The following is a 26,293-nucleotide window of genomic DNA, read 5'->3' on the forward strand; positions in this document are numbered from 1 at the left end:
TGGTACTTATTAACCAATGGGGTGGCATTTTTGTAAATAATATTTTGGGAAACATTATTCATTTTGGAAAATATTCTTACTACTGTATTCTGGTACTGTATGTCCTGTCAAGCACCGATAACACAAAACCAATTACCTGAAGACCTCCGGTTCAATTCAAATCTGTAGTCATTTTGAAAGGATACAAATAACCCTGCTACTCAGAAATAACATCTTCAAATGTTAATGTTCCTCCGCCTCTCCTTTCAAAAGTTTTACACTATTGTTGTACTTACCCATCTTCTTGTTAGGTGTATGGCTCTCTGATGCCCATGTGTCTAGGTCAGGGCTATGCAAGTAGCCTTAAAAAACATAACTAAAGTAAATAATAAATAGACACATTCTGAAACCTATTTCATTTGTGCTATTATTCTATGATTATCCCCTCTTCACTAAAGGAATATATATCCTGTCCCCTCAGTCCTTTGGGTTGTCCTTGTGGGTGTTTGCTGGTGTTTCACCTCAAACTACCACAAATCAAATCAAATTTACCTGGGCAGTCATGGTTTAAATATACATTTTTAGAATTACCTGCATCGATCAATGACCTTTCATCACTGTGTTTCAGTCAGACTTACCTAATTCATGGCTGTATCTCTCTTAGCCATCACCGGGGCAAGATTCACCAGTGATTTGATGAATGTACCTCTCAAGAAGAACCAATTCTGTGATGAGTTCTATCTCCTGGCCAACTACTCTCTGTATTACATTCTGTAACTTTACTTAGTATCCTTGATTGCATGCTGCAGACAAAGTCACAAATATGAAATGCCATTTATCCACTGTGCATCCATCACCAGTACCCTTTAGTTTTGAATGTGTACATTTTGCGCTGTTTCTCTCTGGACTAATAAGATGATTTAAACATTTGAGTTGCACTAGTCGTAGCTTGATGCTTATACTAATTTCCCTGGAAAACCTGGGTCCTGTCACCATTTCTCTCATTCTTTTCTCCTGCCTCTTACACTCACCTGCCCCTTAACTTCATCAGGTTATTAATACTTTTGTTTATTGCCATTTAAAATGAGACAACAATGTTATGTTATGTTATGTTAATGTTATGTTAAATGGGACTTTTATAGCGCAACGGCTACTCCAAAGGAGTGTCCCGGCGCTTTTGTGCTCCAGACCAAAGAAAGAGCTGGAAAACATAACAGTAGAAAGAGCAGGGGCCTAAAGAGGGGGCAGATTATCCAGTGAACAGCCAGGTTTTTAAGTCTTTTCTGAAGGCAAGCAGGTTAGCGGTGTTTCGCAAGGACACCGGTAAGGAATTCCATAGCTGCGGAGCAAGAAAGCTAAAGGACCGGCCGCCTAGCCGAGCCCTTTTGATGCGTGGCATCCGAGCCAAAGCCAAAGCTTCTGACCTGAGGGATCGTACAGGTCGATAGAAGTCCAGCCTCCTCTGAAGATATTTGGCACCATTGCCATGCAAGGCCTTATGGGCGAGAGTCATGGCCTTGAAAAGTATCCTCTTCCGCACCGGAAGCCAGTGAAGGGATACGAGGAGATTGGAGGCACTGGTGCGGCGGTGCAGGCCAAAAATTGCACGAGCAGCAGCGTTCTGAGTAACCTGCAAACGCTGGAGGAGGTATTCAGGCAGACCCAGATATAGGACATTTGCATAGTCCAATCTGGACCCTATGAGTGCCTGAACAGTGATCCTCCGATGTTCCTCCGAGAGAAGGGGAAAGAACTTGCGCAACATTCTGAGTATCCCAAAGCATGTTCCCGTAAGAGTGGAAACCTGGGATTTGAGCGAGAGCTCGTTGTCAATTTTAACCCCCAGGTTCTTAGCCCACTTAGAGGACTGAGTGGGAGGGAACATGTCAGCAGGCCACCAACCCTGCCAATCTGGTTCTGATGGGCATCCGAAGAATAGTATTTCGGATTTGTCCGAGTTGCATTTGAGGCTGTTGTGTGAAAACCAGCTAAAGACAGCCCCAAGGCACTCGCAGATCCTTTCTCCATCGAACTCTTCGCTCTTACGACAGGTGAATAGAAGCTGGGTGTCGTCAGCATAAGAGACGATCCGGGCCCCATAGGACTCCGCCAGTGTCACCAGAGGGGTCATAAGGATGTTAAATAGAGTGGGGCTCAGTACAGAGCCCTGAGGCACTCCGACTCCCAATGGCGGCATCTCGGCGGACCCGGGTGGGACCCAGACCGTCTGCCGGCGGTTGGCCAGAAAGGAACGAAACCAGTTGAGCACCGTCCCCCCTAGACCGATGTTATGAAGTCTAGTGAGGAGATCCTCGTGGGGGACGGTGTCAAACGCCGCCGACAGGTCTAACATGACTAACATCACCCTGCCTCCTGTGTCCAGCACCTCCTTCACGATCTCCGAGACTTCCAGGAGCGCCGTCTCGGTGCTTAAGTTGGAACGAAAGCCCGATTGGGATTCATGAAGTAACTCATTAGACTCCAGGAAGTTAGAAAGCACGCTGTGCACGTGTTTCTCCAGGATCTTGGTCAGTGCTGGAAGGAGCGAGATTGGCCTATAATTAGAAGGCGCCTCTAGATCAAGATTGGGCTTCTTGATCAGGGGGATGACCATGGCTTGCTTCCAGGCCTGGGGCAGAAAACCCTGACTCAGGGATAAATTGAGGATAGGATTAGCTATGGGATTAATGACATCTGCCATTTTCGCTAAGAATTTTGCTGGACACGGATCTAATGGTGAGCCTGATTTAAGGTTCCTCATCAAGGCTAAGGATGCGGCAACCGGAAGGGGAGGAAAGTTTAGCAAAGCTGGGCCAGGAGGAGACAGGAAGACTGTCTCCGTCGGCATCGTAGATAAATCATCTAACGCTCTCGACGGGAAAGAATCCTGAATTAGCCTGATTTTGGTGGTGAAGAAATTGGCAATAGTGTTAGCCCAGGTCTCCACCGGGGCACCCTGAGTAGAGGTTGTCCGGGGGCTGGTAAATTCACGTACAATTGAAAAAATCTCCTTACAGGAGTTAGCTGCGTCTTCAATCCTTTTAGCGAAGTAACATTTCTTGCCCTGTAAGATAAGATCGTGGTAGGACTTCATCATGATTTTATAGCGTTGTTTGGCTTCAGACTCATACTGGACTCTCCACGCCCGCTCAGCAGCTTTACATTGCCTACGAGCGTGGGCTAAATCCTCCGTAAACCAGGGGGCGGAGACCCGCCGGGCAGCAGATCTGGGTGGCTGTGAGGGAGCGAGCTCATTTAGTCTGGCAAGAAGCCAGGATTGTAGGCTCTCCAGATCTTTCTCCAGGTCGCCAGTACAGGAAACAGGGTGATACAGTAAAATGTTAACACAGAATCAGTGACCTGGGTTTTGAACTCTAAGACCATGCTGTATAAACAGGAGCAAACGAACACCCACAAGGGATGGGGTTATGGTCATACTTTCAGGAGGCTTTGATGTCATAAGAAAACAATAATACTAATTTAATAAACTAGCTATAACTGTGTGCATGCGTTCCTAAGTCTTGTCATAGAATGTGTGAAGAACATCATTTGCAGAGGAGGGGGTATGGGTCAAGAGAGGGGCAAGTAAGAGCAATCCATTCCACATACGGTAGCACCAGGACCAGCACACCCTCAGTCCTATCAGGGTTTGCCTTGCTTTCGCAGTCAGGACTTGTCCCCACAGTCTGGCCCTCCTCAGATTCAACTGCTGTCTCAGGGGACTCCCACACATCAACCACCAAAGTGGTGCAATAGGTCTGTGATGGACACCCCTTGTTTCTTCGCTCAGTAGCGCCCTTTCCTCACCCGGTGCCCAAAACGTGATGTCAGTCCTCCATGTTTCCACACTAGGTCCCCTGGGTGATTTCTGGGCCAAGGCCATTTGTCGCTTGGAGTGAGCCAGTACCAAGTACACAAATTTATACCCCACCTTCTCAAGACCTGGCATATGGCAGAGAACCAATAAAAAAACTGCAGGCATATTTGTGAGTGTCCTAGACAAAGTCCTATTGAGACACAAGATTACCTCCCCCCAGAACACTGTGAGCCCAGGGCAACTCCAAGTCATGTGTCTGAAATCAGCATCCAGTGTCGCACAGTGATGGCAACCTCTGGGATCCACGCCATAATTAGTCTGTATCTTCTGAGCAGGTACATCCTATGGGGGTAATTGAATTGTATATATTTAAGACGAGAGACTTTCTGTGGATATGCAAGCACCCTCCTCCATTCAATGTCAGTCATGTCTTGGCCCAAGTCAGCAGCCCAGCGAGCCCGAACAGAGTCCAAAGGTTTCTTAACCAGCCCATTCAGAGCATTATAGAACCACAAGACTATGCGAAAGCCTGATACCAGCTTCAGGTGTAGCTGAAGGACCGCATAGGACTAGGCAGGTGAACCAAGGCTGGTGGCCGGGCTGGCACTCGGTGCGCTCTTTCCAGGGCAAAGAAGGACGTGAACCCAGCTGGACAAACCACCAATTTCAATTAGGGCACCAAGTAGGCTACCATGTCAGACCCTTCAGTTCCCTCAGGAAGGCCTATTATTCGCACATTATTCTTCCTACTGTGCCCCCTGGCATCTTCTGTGAGATATTCCAATTGCTGTACTCGAGCCGTAATTTGAGAAATTTGGGTTTTCATGGTTTGGTGCAAGGACAGTTTCATTATCTTTCACTCTTGTGGTCACCTTCAAGTGGTCAGCACAATGCAGGCCTAGTTCAGCTGATACCTTCCCTATTTCACATTGAAGGGTGGGCGTAGATTTTTCGATGGTCCCCTAGTATCTTGTCCAGAGTGCACTGCAGAATGAGTGGGGAGGAGTCAGGCTGTATCTCTGTGTCAGACAACTCCTGCTGTGTGTCTGGGTGTACCAATTGGTATCCCTGCGATTTGGCCTTTGCCTTCCCCATAGCGACCGCCAGTCCCTGCACAGAAGCCTGGAAGGGTGACTTTTCCTGCCTGGACACTTATTGGCTATCCCGGCCTAAATCACACCCTGTACCCAAGCCCCATTAAATCCACTTAAAAAAATATACAGAGGCTCCCAAAACAGCATAAATATATGTGACAAGTAGATAGCATGCAGCAAGTTCACAGTACGATAGTTAAATGATGCCGCTGATATGCGGGCACATCACCAGTGCAGCAGTTAAGCAGCTTCACAGTGCGACAGGTAAGCTGCAACAGCTAAACAGCAAAGGAAGTTAAGCAAGTACACAGAACAACAGTACAGGCAGGCAGGTTACAGAACAGCAGGAACACAGCACTAGTAACGGCTGCCAGGTTGAGTACAGTCCAGCAAGTTCACAGAGAGGCAGTGGGATATTTGAGCCTGTTCACGGTGTGTCAGTTAAGCAGGTTCACAATGCTGGTTCAGAGTGCGCTTTGTAGAGCGGCAGTTAAGCAGACGGTAGTTCAGAACAATAAAGCACCTTGCTCTGCACTGCAGCAGTTAAGCAGGAGCTGGTTCACAGTGTGCTTTGCAGTGACGCAGTTAAGCAGGGGCTGCGTCAGTTCGGCAGTTAACCAGGTTAAGCAGGTTCACAATGCGAATCAGGACAGTAAAGCACCTCGCTTCGCAGTGCAGCAGTTAAAGAGGAGCTGGTTCACAGTGATACTTTGCAGTGACGCAGTTAAGCAGGGGCTGCGTCAGTGCGGCAGTTAACCAGGTTAAGCAGGTTCACAATGCGAATCAGGACAGTAAAGCACCTCGCTTCGCAGTGCAGCAGTTAAAGAGGAGCTGGTTCACAGTGATACTTTGCAGTGACGCAGTTAAGCAGGGGCTGCGTCAGTGCGGCAGTTATCCAGGTTGAGCAGGTTCACAATGCGAATCAGGACAGTGAAGCGCCTCGCTTTGCAGTGCAGCAGTTAAGCAGGTACACAATGCGATTCAGGAGACACTTAACCAGCACTCTGCAACAGATCAAAGTCTAATGATTGAACAGATAAGGCATGCATTTTACTCAAAAACTGCTTCATAAAGTAACAGGTACTCCTTCTTGAGGCACTGTTTATTTAACTGGATGACATGCGCTGATTACCACAACAACAGTAATCATATGCGCATGCCTCCCCTCTGTGTGCCCATCAATTTCCATCTCTTGCAGCTGTGGTGGCACACACTGCACTTCCCTGCGTGCATCACAAGCTTACGACAACAGGGCCGCATCTATCCTTCTGCAGATTCCAATCGGACTTCAAGAGCATCCAAACCCAAGCACATGAGATATAACTAGAACAACATGGCCACTTGGTTAAATGAATGAGGAAAATGTCACATTCATTAAAAAGGTACACACCGTAACGTTGTCTGCAAACAGCCTTTAGGTGGTACCCACTTTTTTTCTGTGGAGTCCAATTGGGTTTCAAGCACATGACCCGGGCACATGAAATAAGCATCCCCGATGGTCAATCCTCTGTAGTTGTGCCCGTGGTAGGGAAGAGCTCAAGGCCTGGCTGACACGTCTTCTTGGCTGACACACCTCCTGAGGTTCACTGAAGGAGCACCAACTTCTGTGGTTGTGTCCATGGTAGGGAGGAGCACCAGGCCTGGCTGACATGCCTCCTTGGCTGACACCCCTCCTCTGGATCACTGGAGGAGGCCTAACTGACTCTCCTCCTCAGGGTTCAGCCACCATTTCCTATGCAAGCCCACAGCGATCGCCCAAGCATACAAGGGCTCCCAGGGTACATGTGCTTCAGTGACATCGCTCCAGCAGCTCCAGCACACCCTCAGCTGCCACAAAGGGGGCAGGTGTGGACCCGGACAAATGGCAGAGCCAGGCCCTCACAGATTCACCCGGGCCCAACCGCCATCCACTTTTCCCACAGGCCAATAGCAGGAGAGCAGCCACTGAGGCTCACATGAAGACCAAGGGGATGCCCCCGCCTCATTGATGTCGTCTCAGCAGCCTCAGCACCTTTTTAGCTGCTTCGGATGGGGTAAGAGGTGCCCAGAATGGGACAATGATATAGGATGGGTGTCGGACCAATGCCGACATGCAAAACGACGTGTCTGCCATCTTGGCCAACTGTTTAGAACCCCTTTAACTTCATCAGGTTGTTGTCTGAAGTAGACAGTCTGACCCTTATTAGTGTTTCATGAGGAATCCGTTATTTAGGAGGTTGGATGCTAACTTCCAGATTCTTTTGGTATCACCTTCTGTTTCTGTGCATCCATATACAGTGCCTGATCAGCATGAGTATTTGACTTAATCCTGGCCAGTCAGCCTCTTTGTGCTTTTTAGGTCCTCAACATTTTCAGCTTCCTACCTTGTACATCTTCTGTATTTTCATCCCTTTAGTTTGCTATGCCTCTAAACTCTCCAACCTCCAAAGGGCTGTAATCCTCAGCCCTCTCCAAAGTGGGGTTTCTCCTACTTCCTAAAACTCTGCGCCATGTGTTCAGCATTTGCTGTGTAACAATGAGTTGTCTCTCTGTTTTACTGACACACAAGAAATGGACTTCTCCATCCTTCCACGTCTACTGCATTTCCGGTCTAGTGCTCAGTAACGTCTTAGAAGAAACTCTCCATTCATTTACCACATGTATCTGCAATGACCATGACTATTTGTAATGTCTGGAACACCTATCTCTCAAATATGTGTTTGCATATAGAGTGGAAAGCGTAATTCTTGTTGAACCCCCTGCTAAATGAGTCTATGCAGTTCTCTTTCAATCTCCTGGGGCAGAGCAGCCACTGGAAGAGCACTGAAGGCCACCCACATGCCCAAAGAAAACATTTTGTACATCACACATTTCCCAGGATAGGCAGTTAGAGTTTAGGCCTGTGAGGTGTAAATGATTTATATCTGTTCAGGACTGATTCTACATTCATTTGAATAAACCTTCAGCTGTCCGTACGTGTTAGAATTCTCTGTTGTAAACCTGAAGATAAAAGACCCCAGACATTCAGGTTCGTGTTGTTTGTCCTGTCTACTATTGACTTACTGCAGCTAATGCTGAGCTGTAAATGTAACCCAATTTCCTTGTGTAGATCCACATTTCTGGGTATGGAATATTCCATCTTTTTTTAAAAATTAGCCCGTTCGCCGCGGGGGTAATTCCCCCACGGCGCGGGGGGTGCGCGCACGGCGCCGCGGTGCTCATGACGAGCCCAGAACGTCATGAGGCACAGTGGAGCTGTGCTCATGACGAGCTGAGCTCGTCACGACCCCGCCCACTGATTGATTCTCCCGCACAGGCGGGGAATCAATCGCGCGTGGGCGGGCCGCGACCATTATGACGAGCCCAGTTCATCATGAGCACAGCTCCACTGTGCCTTATGACGAGCTGGGCTCGTCATGAGCACGCAAGCAGTTAAAGAGATTGCCAGTATGGAGCAATACACTGTATTTTCTAAGAACCATCTATATTATGTAGATGTCCTGTCTACCCTCATCCTCACTTGTAGGGTTTCAATGACCAAGACAAACAAAACTGATTCCTCCGTTTAGAACAAATGCCATTTATACTCGACCACTGCCTCTGACCCTGTCTTCCAATCCAAATAGGAGAGTCATCTGCTGATGATTCATAGTTTGGGACACCTCTTTCTCTAACAATTCATAGGCCTTGTAGATTAGGCTTTTCATTAAGCTGTTTTCTATGGATCATGGTGTTTGGCCCACATTCCTCCCAATTTGGGATTTACAAAGCTCTTTGCAGTAACTAACACATTTCTCCATGATCTCATCCTCTTTCTTTGTGGTATTTCCATCCTTGTCCACTAACATGATTATTCTGGTCTCTCATATTTAACTCAGCCAGCATCCTCCTACTTAATCCCTGTACTTGTGTAACCTGGTTTAAGATAAACATGGGATACATTTGGCATTACATCTTTCAGACAAATGTCCTACCTATTTCCTTGATGTTCACTGCATGTTTCTTCTCTCAAGTCTGAAGTTTGTCAAATGCATCCTGCTATGCACTTTTAAATATGTAAAAATGCAACACAATTTGTCAGAATTCTCTTAAGAGATTAATATAAACCTACAATAAAACAGAGATATTTTGGGTGTGGGGAAATCGTAGTATAAACAGAATATTAGTACACAGATTTGCAAATGCATTTAAAAAAAAGAAAAATGTTAAACCCTCCGCAGACTTCTACCTAGATGACCAGGCTACAAACATCCGCATTTGGTCTCTTCTGGTAGTGGCTCAGCATTGTAGAAAAGCAGGGCTATGTTGCCCTTTAAAACCATCTTTTGCTTTCATCATAAAGAAAAATATATTTTTGTTCTCCTCCAATTGACCGGTCTATGATTTTTAGGTGTTTAATGTGTGACTGTAAAGTCTTCTAGCAAGATAAATAAAGTTCACATGAATGATAATAACATGATATTCCTGTCTCCTCAAGAACTTTGTTGTGTATATTGTCATAATGCAAGCTCTAGAGACTGCTTGTCCTTGTTCAGATTTTAAAATGGTAGCCTTAGTGGCTTTGAGATGGGATGTGGTCTAGTAGGGATGCTACTAACCATTATGTTGCTGACCTTACTACTTGAAAATTGGATTATATTTGCAGCCTTAATATGTGCCCAGAAATTATGTGACCCTTAGATTAGATTCCTCAACTCCCTGGGCCTCACATAGTTTAAGCAACTGCCAGCAGTGCAATAATTCTTCTTCCCTGACATCAAATCATGGTTTGTGGAATTTCTGGCCTTGTTTAGAGTTTGGTGGATGGGATACTTCGTCACAAGCATGAGGGACATTCAGTCTGCCGTAAGCCTGAGGGATATTCAGTCTGCCGTATTTCAAGTACATTATAGTCTATGGCACTTGTATTTTGAAGGGTGGGATATTTGTCTCATTTGTGATGGAGTATCCCACCCGCCAGCCTCCAAATCAGGCTCCCAGTATGCACTAGATGACCATGCCACACTGACCTCTGTACTGCACATCATGTTCAAAATGCTGCACCTTCGAAGCGTTCTCCGTAAGGTGATCTGTTGATCCTCATAACTTGGTTCACAGTATAGCAAATGCTCCAAAGAATACCTTTTCTGAATGTTTGTACTCTCACAGCTAGATTTTTGTGTTCTCTGTCATGAGCTTAGGAAGAAATAGGAGATGGATTCTGATGGTAAAACATCATCAACATTTGAGTAGCCAGTTAGATACTATTCTGTGCTTAATATCATATCATGCACATGATAATAAATGGATCATCTCGAGGTCCAAACTGGGAAAATCAATCATACTGACTCTGATCTTCACTTCCAAGGGACAAAGGGGCAGATCACAAAAACATTGGAGTTCGATAAGTGTTACTACAGGTATGCTCTTGCAAGCCTTCATTAACAGACCCCAAATATCAAATTCCCTATTAGTAAAACCGCAAAGAGGGCACGGCCCTTTCTATTTCTACTGACTGTATATGAATATTCAAAGAATGTAATTCTTATATTTGATATTCTGGGGCCAATTAGCAAAGCCATGTACCAATACATGAAAGAGAACTAAAGCAGTACTATTTATGTTCTCCAAAATGCCATTATGAATAGGCCGCATTGTAACAAGATAGAGTGTCCGAAATATGTGTGTTTCTATAACATCAAGTAGCTATCACCAGCAGGGTTGGATTGGCTGATGCGGGCATCGGGCGTTTCCCCGAGAGGCTGGAAGTGAGAGGGCCGTATTTTCAGCAGTGGTGTTTTGTTTTGTTACTAGGGACCGGTTTTGCAGCGGTCCAAATCCCCAGTACCAAAGGCAACAATGCACACTTGCACCCCCCCCACCCCATCCCTGGGGGGGGGAGGGGCTGGTCCAACAAAATTGCCAGGGCTGCTTTGGGTTCCCAGTCCGGCCCTGATCACCGAGACTTCTGGACATCTGCTCACCAGTGATGTAACAAAACTTGAGGGGGCCCCCTGCAAAGTACAAGGAAGTCCCCTCCCCCCCAGACCCCGTCAGGAGCTCTCAGGCCAGAGCTCTCTGCCCATCCACAATGCCAGAAGGGGCCCCCTGGAGCTCGGAGGCCTCCCCGCATCACGGGCTGTGGGCGCTTAGTAATGTTACGCCACTGCTGCTCATCAGATCTCGTGAACTGTGAGGCATGCTTTTGTGTTCGGGCATCAAATTGCCATGCTCAGCTTGAGTGTGGCGGTCAATGGAGGAAGTATAATATATCATTCACTGGAAATAATGAGTACACATTCCGAGAGAAAGGAACTTTTATGTTACATCGTCCTGGTGATGCACCACTAGACTTGAGCAAAGAGAAGCGCGTTCGGGCAGAATACATAGAATGGGTTCAAAAGCAAGTTTATTACGTTACTATTTGCATTGTTTCTTGGGGTGGCCAGGCATTCAGGATTTGCCAGGACAGTCCCGGGTTTCCACTATCTAACCCAGTGAATTGAGAACATGTCCTAATATTCGGAGAGGCTTGAATGAGCAAAGAGGGAGGCAAGTTTTATGTTTTACAGTGCAATATGAGTTAACATCCCATCTCATAAAGTCATTTTTAACACACGTGTTACTGTGTGTAAAAAATGCATTTAATTTCTTCTTAGTGCTTTATTGTTATGTGTCTCTGTTTCAAAGATAGCCATTATTTAAGTCAATCTGTGTCCCTTGTTCGTAGCAAGATAATTCCTACATCTATGTTTGTGGAATGGTCCAGTTTTTGGATTTCAAAATCTGGCCATGCTACTGTTTCTTAGATATTCTTATTAAAGTTCAAACTACGCTGACCACAGACAGGAACAGTACCCTCACAAAGCGTCGCAAAGAAGGTTAGATTTTCTATAATTTACGCATTGCTGTTGAACAGTGTAACATTTTTAGGAAGGAAAACGAATTTAGGATTTGTATCCTCTCCTTGAGAGAATCTGACACCAGACTTAAAATCAGGCTAGCTTTTTTGGTTGAAAAATGTATGTGCTGCCAACCACTGCACCTTTGTGTTCTCCGTCCTCCCTATGGTATGAAAATAACTTAAGGGGGGGGGGGGGGAATATTCTGTCTCTAATATGGCCTCTACTCTCAAGAAGGACCTTCGTTGTGTTTTTTATTTTTGCACTTTTATTTAAATAGCGCAAACTTTGACATGAAGGTATCGGAAAGCTTAATGCGAGCACCAGTTATATTACACAAGGACACATTGATTTTTTGAAGGCAGAGGTAGATTATGTGATTGGTCCAAAACCATAGTATGTTGAGGCGAAGAGGATACGCGAACCAGGTTCCTTAGTTCCAAAGTCAGCAGCTCTGGCCGTTACACCACATGCTCAATCCTAATAACGTTTGTCTCCTGTTTACCCCCAATTGTATAGCCTTCACTTTCTGACATGTTGTCAGACTGTAACCCGTCCTGCTGTAGCCTCACCTCACGGTACTCTTGACCCCTCCACTCTCTCCCTGTTACAGCCTCCGGACGCCCACGATCACATCGTGGTGCACGATGAGATATCCGATGCCTGGCCCTTTAATCCCGGCCCAACCCCCAGGGAGGCGGAGTTTCACTTCACTGAGCCGGATAAGGAGAGGCAGCTCCAGGAAGAAGGTGGAACCAGGAAGAAGGAAGCAGAGGAGTGGACGCCCTACACGGAGACGCCAAAGAGCCAGGGAGCGATCGCCCGAGACACCGGACCCGCGAGGAGGGAGCCGAGAGGCCAACCGGAGGACGCAGCGACCAGCCACGGCCCTGGAGGGTCGTGGCTTGAACAGGTGCGTGCTCGGGTACGGGGGTTCAGGAGCGGGGTGGGGACATGGAAACCGATAGGGTAAACGGGGACGGACTCACCCGACTTTGCCGTAAGCACATGAGAAATCTCTCTATGCCGATCTTGGTCAGTTCCCCGCCTTTTCTCTGGTGACGGTGTTTTTCCTTTCACCCCTCCGCGTTGCTCTCACTCGCCGCCCTGTGAATCCCAGCATGGGTCCTTTTTCCCCTGTATCAAGTAAAGTGGTTCCTGCAGCACTAACCAGTGCTTTCTTTTTTTTGTTTTTGTTCCTGTTTATCTCCCCCTTGCCTCAACCCAAGAAACGAGGGACGCCCAGCCCGACAGCGTTAAGGAAGGGAGAAGGATCCTTTCCTGAGGAGAACGAAGCCGGGACTGTATCATGACACTTTATTGTTTTTTTGTGAGCACCCTCAACAAATACTGGGACCTGCTCCTCCAAAAAGTGCCTTGTGCTCTGCCTACCTCATTAACAAAGCCCCACCCATGTTCTCCTTAAAGCAAACACAAAGAGATGATGGACGGAGCGCAGAACATTTTCAGACACTCAACCCTGGGTTGAATCCATAATCGTTCTTTAGCTCACTTCGCCACCGCAGTTCTGACCCAGGCATATGCAAATCAATGTTGACCCTGTCCCTCATGAGAACTGTCAGCCCGAACCGCCAAGCCATGTCTTCCCTGGACCGGAAACAAGAATACTGGGACCGGTTTTGGGGTCACACCCCTCAACAGCCTGGCTAGCTTGAATCCTGTGGCAAACTGAGCTAGGGGCCCACATCTGGGCATACCCTGCCAATTTCTCTTTGAAAACAACTATTAAAGTTGCATTGTTTCTGGGATCTCAGCAGGAACATCAAGAAGCCACTGGCAAATAAGCACTATGCAAGTGAAATATAATATAAAATACCCTACCAAAGCATAACATGTAATGCTATAAAACAACACAGCAACGCGTAGCATATAATATAACTTAGCACAGTGTATCATCATATTACACACAGAATAGCTTAGCATACATATCAGATTCATAGCATGCATTAGATAACTCAATATTATCGAATCATGTCATAACATTACATAAATAACATGACATAACATTGCATAACATGCAAAACACTATAACATACATAATAGCAAAGCATTCACAACAGAGCATAGCATAATTTAGCAGAACATGGCAACACACCATAATATAGCATAACACTGCATTACATACATAACTTCATAGCATATTTAACATAGCATAGTGTACATAACAGAAAATAACGTAGCAAAAAATGACAGCATAACATAAAGGTACGTAACATAGCGTGACAAGATATATAGTAATAAAACGCATCTATGTTTATCGGATTAAAAGGCACATTGGATTTCAATAATCCAATTAGCGTCAGCATTTGATAAAGAAAAAAAAGATTATGTGTATGCTTTATTGAATTCATATCGGTCCTATATTAATTTTGACAAAAGCCAGTCCTGTTTATGTATCTTTTATTTCAAGAGAACGTTTCCAGAGGAAACTATATCCCTTTTTAAGCTTCATTCTTGAATTTGAATGTGTATAAATTTACCATCGATTTACAGCCAGACTGTTAACGTTATAACTTAGATCCTGTCCTACTCACTTTTGTGTGAAGTACCTTCAGCAAACGTAAAAAGGCATGTAGCGCCAACTATTGTTGCGCGTAGCTTTTTTTTTTACATCACTACCTTACATGAAGCAGATTACAAATTAGAGCAAAGAACGTAAAAATATTTTAAGTGACTGCCATCTCACAGTTGTCAATCTGCCCGGACCGGCCGAGTGACGGGTAGGACAGACGCCGACTTGCTTCCAGTGGAACTGACACTACACCTTAGTGTCTACACCGGCCAGTACTGTTGCCGTCCATCGCTGACCCTAATGGGGTTGTTTTTAGATCTACAGGTACCACTTTTTTGGGTGCTGTAAGGGTGGTCATTTCCTCACTACACCCTGTTTCTGACCACCACCAAAAAGTGTAGGTAGATCCTAGTTGGTCCTGAAGAATTGCCATCAAATTGATATAAGGGCAAGAAACATGTTGACCGATATCACTAGCGTAGAACCTCACATCCTACAGTGAAGATACGCGCTTTGTTTATTTTAATTAGGGGAGTGGCCATATTTCATTAAAATTGTCTTGAATGGACCACCTCTTCCTATTTTAATTCACATCCCCCTACACATCACCATCACCTACACTGATCTAGGGCCCTCACACGCACTACACCCAGCGGCATACGGAATAAAGATCTCCGCCAAGAAGGCCCCATCACGGGCACCGATCGGGTATTGCAGTGCCGACCCGATAAGGAGCAGACCCGATGATGATGCATGACACCTAGCTGGCTGGGTGTGTGAGGGTCTTTTTCCGAAAAGGAGAACTTTCTCCTGATTTCCAAATCCATGTGGAGCGCTTGATCTTACACAACAACCTGCTTTGAGCACTAGGAACTGCATACCAGTATTGTAGTGACACACGATAATATAGCATAACACCGCATTACATAGATAACTTCATAGCATATTTAACATAGCATAGTGTACATAACAGAAAATAACATAGCAAAAAATGACAGCATAAAGGTACGTAACATAGCGTGACAAGATATATAGTAATAAAACGCATCTATGTTTATCGGATTAAAAGGCACATCGAATTTCAATAATCCAACTAGCGTCAGCATTTGGCAAAGAAAAAAAAGATTGTGTATGCTTTATTGAATTCATATCGGTCCTATACTAATTTTGACAAAAACCAGGCCTGTTTATGTATCTTTTATTTCAAGAGAACGTTTCCAGAGGAAACTCACGTTTTAAGCTTCATTATTGAATTTGAATGTGTGTAAATTTACAATCGACCTAAAGCCAGACTGTTAACGTTATAACTTAGATTCGGTCCTGTTTACTTTTGTGTGAAGTACCTTCAGCAAACGTAAAAAGGCATGTAGCGCCAACTATTGTTGCGCGCAGCTTTTTTTTTTACAACGCTACCTTACAAGAAGCAGATTACAAATTACAGCAAAGAACGTAAAAATATTTTAAGTGACTGCCATCTCACAGTTGTCAATTTAAACGAACTGGTCAGCATTTAAGAGCATCATGTTTCTCCCTGGAGAATTCAGACAAACAAAAGACCAAGCAATTTTATAATACATAGATTTATGAAAAACCGCTAACAACCTGGCCTGGTTTCCGCAGCTCCGGCGTGAGTGCTCGGAAAGAGTTCTTCCGGGATGGGCTTCATGGTCAGTGCAGTGTCCGGACCCCGCACTGGGCAGTTTCCAACATTCGCTGAATTGTGTATGAAAAGACTGCGCTCGTAGGTATCTCCCATCCGTGCGCGAGAGAGCCCACGCTGGCGACGCGACTCATTCAATTATGGGGGATTGCGGTAAGCCCCGGCTTTAAGACCATGTCATAAGGAGCAGCTTTACAAGCAAGGTCACCTCGAAGGGAAGGTTCCCTTCTCATACCAAGCAGGCCTTTGCTCCGGGGTTTACACGGGCACTCAATGCTTACTCAGGCATTTATAAGGCCCTCTCCACCAGCCATTGAAAGGGTGTTGTCACTAAGAAGTCTCTCAAATCTTGCTGCTCTGTCATACTCAGGACAAAGTAGCTATGCAGGTACCCACACAAATCTTCCCCACAGGCTACGGCAGAGATTGTCTTTAATATCTGGGAGGATAAAATTTCAAATCACATTTTTATTTTATTTGGTTCAAATGTAGCGTTAAAATAATCCACCAGGGCATCTGAGCGCTTTGAAGGGAAATGAGAGATGGGGAATTGCTAAACTTTTTGAACAAGACAGTTTCTATGCGATTTCTGTGTGACGAGAGAGATAATACACCAATGGTACAGGGCAAGATATTGGTACTATTAAAGATTGGCTTAGTCACGTGGTAGAGAATATTTTTGTATAATTGTGCGGAAGACTGTGACATGATATAATGCCAAATAATATGCACGACATCTTGAGTCAAAATATATCCCCGGGGTATTGTGGAAGAGAAGGTGGCAGCCATTTTGCATACTATACATTTCTCTTCTAAGCATACTAAAGTCATTTTGTATCATATCATGAATGTGCCCCTCATCTTGTACTATTGGCAAGTCCCATTGTACTTTGACTGAGAAAGTCACAAATGTAGTTCTATTCATATAAAGGAACACAACCAAATGTTGAGTTTCCTTATATGATCAAAAGTGCCCGAGGTGACATGTAGTATCCTTTTTACAAATACATTATCCCTGATTACACACGGTGACGGTCACAACTGGGTGTCTGATATGTGTTGTTTATGGTGCAGGTAGGTGGTTGAATTTGTGCTGTGAAAATAAATAATACATCTTGATTTTCCCGCATTTTGACCTTCAAGTGTTGAAAAACGTTTGATGATTTTCACATTCAAGACATATTTCAGCTTATGTGGTGATATGCAGAAAGATTCCTGTCCACCTGCTTTGAGGAAGAGGTCCATAAATGTTGCCTAATGCCATAATCACTAAAAACTGTGATCTTCCGGAGATGGACATTTTTTCATAGAGAGATTAATAAGAAATGTTTAATTAAGTGTTCAAGTGTCAGTTGTTATTGTTATGAAGAACGGCTTCTAACATCCTACTAACTCTTGCAATAGACATTGTGACGTCAGATCTAAACTATACCAAATTATCAAATAACAGTAATTATAACACTGGCATATTGGAGGTGAATGGTGGTGTTATAGCTAGGCTTCAGGAGCAAAAATATGTACCTGTTTGTGCCGATATTTACAGGCCGTTCACGTTTTATATTGCAGCAATACATTGTCCATTTCATATTTTGCCAGGAAACGCATTCATTGTTTTGTGCAATTGCTTATTTAACACAACAACAGGGAAGGTAGCCATTTAAACGTGCTTTAGACATTTCCCATCAAATTGTGACCGAACATAATCACATTACATAGTACTTTAGATATTCCCAATAATATATCAACAAAGAATTCCCCCATCATATTGTGCTATAGACACGTCCCATGGTATGTGTGCCATGGTACTTAACACTCAGAACCTAGATATGTGGCATAGGAGCTTCACATACTAACTGGGAAAAGAAACACTTATAGGCCATGTCAGGGAGAAGGCCGACAAACATTTAGAATTGTGTATAGAGGGAGGAAGCAAGGGTTGAGATAAAGAGTTGTGGTGTCCTCTCTGCATGTTTCATGATGGAATCCCTCCGTCATTGATCCTGTAACAGAGAACGAGAGTGTTCCAATCTCTGTGGTAGCTAATATGCGGTACCCCCGCGCAGCTTTCACTGGTATTTGTTCCTCTCCTTGCCAATAAACCATTTAGAACTTTGCACTCAGCGCTTAATTTGTTAAAGAAGTAAGTGCCAGGGCTCTTGTCAGGAGGCCACTGCAGCTTACACTACACATTTCCCCTGTTATGCCAATGATAGTAACAACATAACTACTAACCATTACACTCCCACAAGTGTGACAATTCAGACTATGTCAGGCCCCCGAAGCTACAAGAATGGCTTGGGCAGGTAATAGTCAATTTGAATGTATATTGAATTTATAATTAATTGTTGTTGTGGTCATCTCTAAATTAGCCAGACAACGCCACCTTGTGGCAGACTGTCACATGCACTGATGCTGATAATTAAGTGCCAGTGCTGAGCACCGGAAACCACCGGCTCAAAGTAAGCACTGTTTGCATTGCATTGTGTACTCTCATTGACATGGAGTCAATAGTTTCTTTGTTTTTAGTGGATTGGCTCAAGCAGCTGGGAGGTCCTATGGAAGCCCAGTGAACTGCCTGTTGTAGACACAAGTCTTTAACAACTTTGTGAACTTTGGTAATGATGCAGTGAGGCTAAACTGAGGAGAAATGATACTCCATACTCTGGTCTCCATACTGCGAAAATTAAGTCCTGCTTGTGTCTTTCACACTTTCCTCAATGTCAAATCTGTTGGCTTTGTATTTGTAAAACCATTCTTTACCCAGGCCTTGGTGATAGAAAATGCGTTATATTGTGCTATTCACATTTCTCATCATATTGGGAAAGGTCCTAGTGCAATATCCCCCCCCCCAACATTCACAACAAGTAAGCAGATATATCTCCTCCGCCCGCAACGTAAGATAATCATTTACTAATGCAGAAAAATCTGCTCCCTGTTGCACTCTCATAACCACTACACAAGCCTGCAAGACATCATAAGGACTAACTGAGATTTGTCATCATCACATTTTTCAAAAGACTTGTGTCCCTACTTACATCCTAACAAAGCTACCTCTCTCCCTCGCCTAACAAAGCTACCTCTCTCCCTCTCTTTCCACTGACTGCTTTATGCACTACCTCACATCTGTGCCCTCTCTCCTCTGATAACCCAACCCCAAATAATTAATGCAATATCTGTGGCCTTCTCCACTCACTTCTCACGCACCTACAGCTCCTTTCCACCATTAACACATCATTACTATCAGCTTCACCCATCCTCTCATTTGCATCTATCCCATTCCAATCCCATCCCCTGCTGTCTTTTCCGACCCTCGCACCAATCTTACTCCCACCGTAGTATGCTAGCCCCCATACTCTCCCACATCTGTCATACCAACCCTAATAGACTTCAACTCACAACTCCCTATCCTAATTCATTTAACCTCTCCCTCCACTTGCCATTAACATCTCCTACAAACAACAAGCATTTGCAATGCAATAGGTCTCGCATTAGGGAAGTGTGAGCAGTTTGCATTGCTATTAATAATGTAATGGTATCTATTGGCATTCTAAATGATAATGGCCTGACTTTATGTGTTTGTTTTATAAACTATATTTATAGCAATGGCAATATCTTTAAATTAGTAAAAAGCGAGAACTATTGCAGCTCTAATGCTTGTTTCTCCTGGCGCAGAAAGCGTGTATCATTGAGGCCATTGTTGTTTGGTGAAAGCAATGTTATATGCCTGTTTCCAGACCTTTGTCAGGCGACAGTCAAGCTCACTTATACCATTTTCCCGGGCACAACTTTTTGTGCTTCTTTTTTTCGCCCCTGGTGCGGTTCCAATTTGGTTCTGTCCTGATGTATATCAACATGTATTGCCTATCATCTCTGCTTTTCTTTCCCGTGCAGATGCCCAGGTATCATACATAACCTGTCGGTATGCGGGGTCTGTTCATAGTTCGTCTGTGCGCTATGTTAGGTGTCGTTTCGTCTATGTTGCAAAATGTAGTGTGTAGCACAAATGCATTGGCAATACGTAGACGTATGTTTGCTTTCCTAGGGCGCTCTGTTGCCAGGACAGCTTGTTGCAGCGGTTAAGGGCGTGCTTGGAGCATTCCGTCAGCATTACACTGAATATCATGTGATAGTTTGCAGAGAATGCCAGACATGACGTTTCTTGGCATGCTATACCTAATACCTGCTATTTAGTGAACGCCCGACAGCTTATGCTTGCTTAGTATTTTTCAACCGCGCTTTGCACATGCGTGTTGATTAGCCCACAACATGTATTCATAAAAAAAAAACGCACCAAAGAAACACAGATCCGAGCACTACACAGTGGCTACTTCTCTTCAGCACTACTACTGCATTTCCGCACAGAAAAAGTACTACAAACTCCATGTGTGAACGCGAGTGAAAGATGGTAAGTGCTGGGAGCGGCTCCTGCATAAGTTTACAACACTGGGACGAGGGAGCTGAAGGTGAAGAAGCAGTACTAGGAAGAGGAGAGAGAATGGAGCAGACACGAGACAAAAGATAAGAAAGAGAAAATGAGAGCGATGTAAAATGATTAAGCATAGAATAGGACACAAGAAAGATATGGGAGGCAAGAGCGAAACAGTAAAAGGAGCGAGCAAGCACCAGGATTTGAGAAAGAAACGAGAAAAGGGTAAACAAAGGAAATTGAGACAGAAGTATTAAAGTGATAGATGAAAAACAGGGGGGGAAATGAGGTGCGACATTATGAGGAACGGAAAGTAAAAGAGAAATAAACGGAACCTGCAACAGTGGATAGAGAAAAACACACATACCATACTGAAGGGAAGACAGAGAGCACGTGCGGGAGGTGATGGGATTAAAAAACACGAGAATTTTGAGACGGGGGAGGTGCAGTCAGAAAGTAGAATGTGCGAAACAGTAAAAGGAGCGAGCAAGCACCAGGATTTGAGAAAGAAACGAGAAAAGGGTAAACAAAGGAAATGTGATGAGAAAAAAAGTGGATTGAGACCGAAGTATTAAAGTGATAGATGAAAAACAGGGGGGGGAAATGAGGTTGTTCTGAGGCTGAAGTGAGAACATTCCAAACTGATTTACATTAAGTATTTTCGGAGTTATCTGTGAGTGGCAAATGGCGTGTACATTTCGCGGGCGCTTTGATGTTCGCAGTGGCCGCGCGGCTCACTGAGAACATCAAAGTGCCCGCGAAATGTAAGTGATCGCGATCGCGATCACACTTCAAAGCGGCCGTGTGGCCCGCGAAAGTGAAAGCAAACGAGTGCTTTCAGGCCTCCAAATGGAGCGCGCGCCCGGACGGCGCACATGCACTGTATTTGGAGGCCTGAAAAGCCACTGTTTGCACTTCCAAAACTCGCTTACTATAAGTCTCGCCAGAGCAGCGCTAAAGCTCTGGCTCAGGCGAGACCTAGAAATGATATAAAATACAAACTCAACTCTTAATATTCCTTCACCCAAAACACATATGTTCCCGCATACAAATACATTCTACACATACCACCACTCACTAACAATCCTCTTCTAACACCAAAGCCAACCTTACCACCAGAAAAGGACCTGTTCTCACCTTTCACAACTCCCATCTTCAGAATCTCCTTCTAAATCACTCAGCACAACTCTAGACTACCTAAACCCACCCATCCACAACTCTCATTAATTGCTTATTGTAAAGTGCTAAAACTAAACCTCATGCTCCCCCACCCCCATACTCATGCCCCTACCACTTTCAACAAAACAGAAAGGCAAACACCACCAATCACACAAACTTCGCATCACCCATACTACTTCATAACACAATTCAACTCATCACCAGAATACATTCTCACACCAAAAACAATTTACAAAAGCACACTTTGACTCATACTGTCCCCTCCAATAAATGACCATCAAATCTATAATAAACCTACTTGAGCAGGGCAGAGATGGAGAGGGATGCCACAGTCCTAGTGCATTATTCCAGCAGCATTTCCTTCCTCCTCACCTACACAGTCACACAAAGAGCAAATCTTAACCAATAATAACCACAAATCCACAAAGAGCTCAATGATACCTAAGACACATGCTTTTCTTTTAACAAAGGAAAACTACTACAACTAGTAGTGCTTATGCATGCCCATTCGGCGAATACAAATAAATAAAAACATATTTGATTTACTGATGTATAATGAATGAGATGCACCATTCATCACTGAAACCTAGTTGGGGAAAGACATGGGCCTGGTACTGCAAGAAGCTATTCCTAGTAAGTAAGTAAGTAAGTAAGTAAGTAAGTGAGTAAGTAAGTAAGGAAGTAAGTAAGTGGCTTATAAAGAGCATGAATACTGAGGCGTCTTGGCGCTGGAAAAAGCAAGAAGGCGCATGGAGTCAGGGGGTTCTAGCAAGCTACTCGGGGGAAAAAGCCAGGTTTTAACCTGGCTCCTAAACTGGGGTCTGGAGGCTAGAAGCCTAATATTGAGTGGAAGCTCATTCCAGAGCCTGGATGCCCGATACGAGAGACATCTGCCTCCCCATCTGGACTTCTTAACTCTAGGAACGTGGAGCAGAGCTTTATTGGCAGATCTTAACAGCCATTGGAATAATTCATGGTAGTTCTTAGGCCCCCCCGTACATGGGTTTGTGAACCAGGCACAGTGCCTTAACTTAGTTCGCTGCCTAACCGGAAGCCAATGAAGATTTCTGATGGCACCAGAATTGTGATTATATTTTGGGATATTCAGCAGGGTAAGTGTTGCCGCGTTCCTTAATGATTGCACTTTAGATAGCTGATGTTTGTCAATGCCTAAATACAATGCGTTGCAGTAGTCAAGACGGGAAAGAATGATAGCCACCACAACTGTTTTACTCAACTCCATAGGTAGAATTTTATGTAGCACTTTTAAGAGGAAGAAGCAGGCTGATGTCTCTAGGTTGATCTTCCCTGAGAAGTTGAGCTGGACATCACATAAAAAACCTAGGTTTCTGGTTATCAAGCCCTTGCGGATTATCGAGAAGGAAAACAGGCTGAGTGAACTAGTCATTCTTTTTAAGGGCACTATGACAATGACCATCTTGCAAGAAGTGGCTATACATGTTTGTGAAACCCTTCTTGGTAGATGCCAGCACAGTCCCACTTTCGCCAGTCACTTCCTCTTGCTCTACGGACCTCCACTCAACAATAGAGATTTTACTGATCCTTTACTGGATACAGTTTCAGATATATCAACAAACCTGTCCAACATATCTCTACTTGGCAACCTAAACATCTGGTTTGATAACCCAAATATGCCTCAACCTAATACTATCATATCAGAAATTAATATACACAATTTACAATAAATCATTTTTGGACCCACCCACATAACGACACATACATTAAATATCATTTCTCCAACTCAGAACTAACCACTTTCAACAAAATACACTTGGTAGTTGTACGGGTCATCACATCATCGTCTTCTCATTCAAGATTCTAAATAAAATATCAATTAAATGTAATCACCCCACTACAATCTACTAAAAATGAAACAAACTAAACATACAGGAGTTGAAATCCCACCTAACAATAAATGCTCAACTGGAATCATTAAACTCAGTAGAAAAAAATCAGTAAATGGATGTCTTCATCCTTTGACATAGTATTCCCTAAAACACCTTCAAACAAGGAAAAAAGAAGTAGGCATTTTGGATAAATAAAGAGATGAAAAGAGTATCAGACAAATTTCAACTCTTCAACAGTGATGGTTCAAGTGCAAGAACGTTGAAGACAGAATGCACCTATACAGACACAATAGAAAGGTCAACTCATCAATAAAAAGCCCACAAACATCAACTGCTCAGGCAGGATCGATAATATAAATGCCTAGCCAAGGAACTTTATAAAAGTCCCAATCTAGAGAGTTGTCACATCTCCGCCCCACTTTAACAGGATTTCTGCAATAAATGAGCAATGTATTTTTGAAACAAAGCAGCCACACTGGATTCTTACCAAGCAACCAAGAGAAACAACCAGCCGTGGCCCGTGGAGGGAGTTCCGTGGGGCGGTAAGGCGGGGCGGGGGAGGGGCAGGGTGGGGGGTTTATGGATAATTGCAGGTAAGTAAACAATTCAATCGATGCAGCGCACGCTACGAAATTCGTTTTATTTATTTAATTGTTTACTTACCTGCAATTATCCATATTCCGGTTTTTAGAACCCCCCACCCTGCCCCTCCCTCGCCCCGCCTTACCACCCCACGGAACTCCCTCCACGGGCCGCGGCTGGAAACAACTGCTCCCTTATACAGTGAAATCAATAACAGCAGATACACACTCTCAATCCATATCCGCCTTCCAAGAAATTGCAACATCAGAATTTGAAGACCTAATAAAAGGTAGCAGCCCAGCCGGTTGTCTGTGTAACAGCTGCCCTCCACACATTAAAAAACAGATTCTTCAGTCACAATCAGCATCTATCACAGTTATAAATATTTCCAATAGCACCTTTAAAGCAGTTTAGCAACACACAAAGCAGTATTAAAAGTTAATATCAACAGGAATTCTATTAAGTTTTCAAATTTGTAGCTTCTTTTTTCATAAACTTTAGAATTACTGCTCATTTGATGGGAAATAATTGAGAATTGCAAATGTGATATTTTAATTGATATGTTTTTATTATGTAGATTTTATGGATTTTGTTGTTGTTGTTGTTACTGTGCAGAGAGGAGGGCAAACAAATCTCCTTCATGGATGACCATGCACAACCAAAGCATACCATTATACTTATGGTAAAATATATATTTCTAACAGCCACAATTAGGATTTCTTCAAACTACTAAATGGAGCCCATGTTGAATTTTTTTAAATTCTAAAATAGTCTATTCTTACTATAGATATTACCATAGCTGCCCAGCCATTTAAGGATTGTCTGCGGATAGCAAGAACAATAGCCGTGAAACATGTCAGTGTTCTAGGCAGGGCTTCAGAACATTTCCCAACAAGCAAAATTCTCACAGACACCATTATGCTAGACACCCTGGAAAAGGGGAAACAAGGATGGCATTCTATTTAATCTTATTCCTGGGACTCAAAGGCCCATTGCCTTCCTGACCTGACCTGACTTGGACTTAAGAAGGACTAACAAATGTATCACAATAATGTCAACATTGGTTACATCAATACCTTTCAGAGGGACACTTTACTGAAGATGATCAAGAAGGTGGCATCGGGAGACATCATCGATCTTAAGTATGCTTACTTCAAGGTTCTTATTTCTCCGGCTCACCAGCTGTATCTTCAGTTGGCCATCCAACAAAAATGTTGGCAGTGTTATTGGGGGCCCTTCACATGAGAAGCATTTAATTTCTTCCATACCTGTATGACTGGCTTGTAGTTCCTGGTTTTCTGCATCAATGAGTTAAGGACACGTAGCAGCTCTGCAGTGTCCCTCCGGCTCACAGTTAGCTCCTGAACCTAAATGTGCTCTCTTTAGATGCCTGTAAGAGTCTGGAATTCACTTACAGTTTATTCAGTACTGCAAAGAGGAAAGCCTATCTCTTATTGGGTGCTAATGCTCCAATCTGGTCTATCTGCCTTGTTATCTTGCTTGTCTAATCTCTTCTTGGTGAACTGGACCTGCCTATAGCTGAGGCCACTCGACAGTTATATCATTACAGCTAGTGTCTCCATTTCCTGATCTGTGTATCGTTTACTGCAATGCCCAGAGTTTTATCTTAAGTTTACTAGGTACATTTGTTTCAATTATGTAAGCATTTTGGTCATCAGTGTGTGCAGGAGCAGATCAGGTGCCTTGCTTTGGTCGTGTCTGTGCAAGACCTTAGGTCTAATTTGAAGATTTCAATGACATTAATTTGGAGGGAGCTGATCGCTATCTATTAAGCACTGCAAAAAGGTGCTTCATTTTTTGAGGATAAGGAGGCTGTGCTGCTATTTGCGTGATCGCGGTGCCCGCCTGTAAGAGCGGACCTGCCTCCAAGGTCAGCGCTTTAGTGGTTAATTTTCGGCCCCATAAATGCAATGCTACGACCGCGCAGCTGGCACGCCGCTGGCGCGCCAAAGGCAAGCCTGTCGGCACCCGGAGCACGACTAGCGCCAGAACCCCTGCCTGTTTTTTGAAAATGTACTCACGAAGCGAACTCCTCCATCTAAAGAGTGGTGAGTGTGTCAAACCCACTTTATTGGTGGACCAAGTGTTTCATGACATTAGATGATGCAATGCTTGCGGCCTAAGGGCCCAGTACAAACACATAACACATAGCCAGAATACAGTCACTGGTGGCAGTGCGGTGCATGCTTTAAGTATGAGTAACAACGCTAATACCTACAATATTGGCAGACTACAAGGGCCATTAACTACTAAAATAACTTCCCTTAAGGGCCC

The 26,293-nt window shown here is 44.2% G+C and overlaps 1 protein-coding gene across 2 annotated transcripts in view; it reads right to left on the reverse strand.

Annotated features, from left to right (window-relative positions):
• The window catches only part of EML1 (EMAP like 1), an 889,011-nt gene that overhangs the window by 645,193 nt on the left and 217,525 nt on the right, over window positions 1-26,293 (reverse strand). Inside the window, exon 1 of one of the 2 annotated variants that reach the window (XM_085626393.1) lies at window positions 15,886-16,039. The exons of the other annotated variant lie outside the window; for it this stretch is intronic. Within the exon in view, the coding sequence (XP_085482519.1) occupies window positions 15,886-16,039 (154 nt within the window). Of the gene's footprint in view, window positions 1-15,885; window positions 16,040-26,293 lie in introns of those variants that run through there. 2 annotated transcript variants of the gene reach the window in all.

Source organism: Triturus cristatus, chromosome 9, assembly GCF_964204655.1.
Source record: "Triturus cristatus chromosome 9, aTriCri1.1, whole genome shotgun sequence".
Lineage (NCBI taxonomy): Eukaryota > Metazoa > Chordata > Amphibia > Caudata > Salamandridae > Triturus > Triturus cristatus.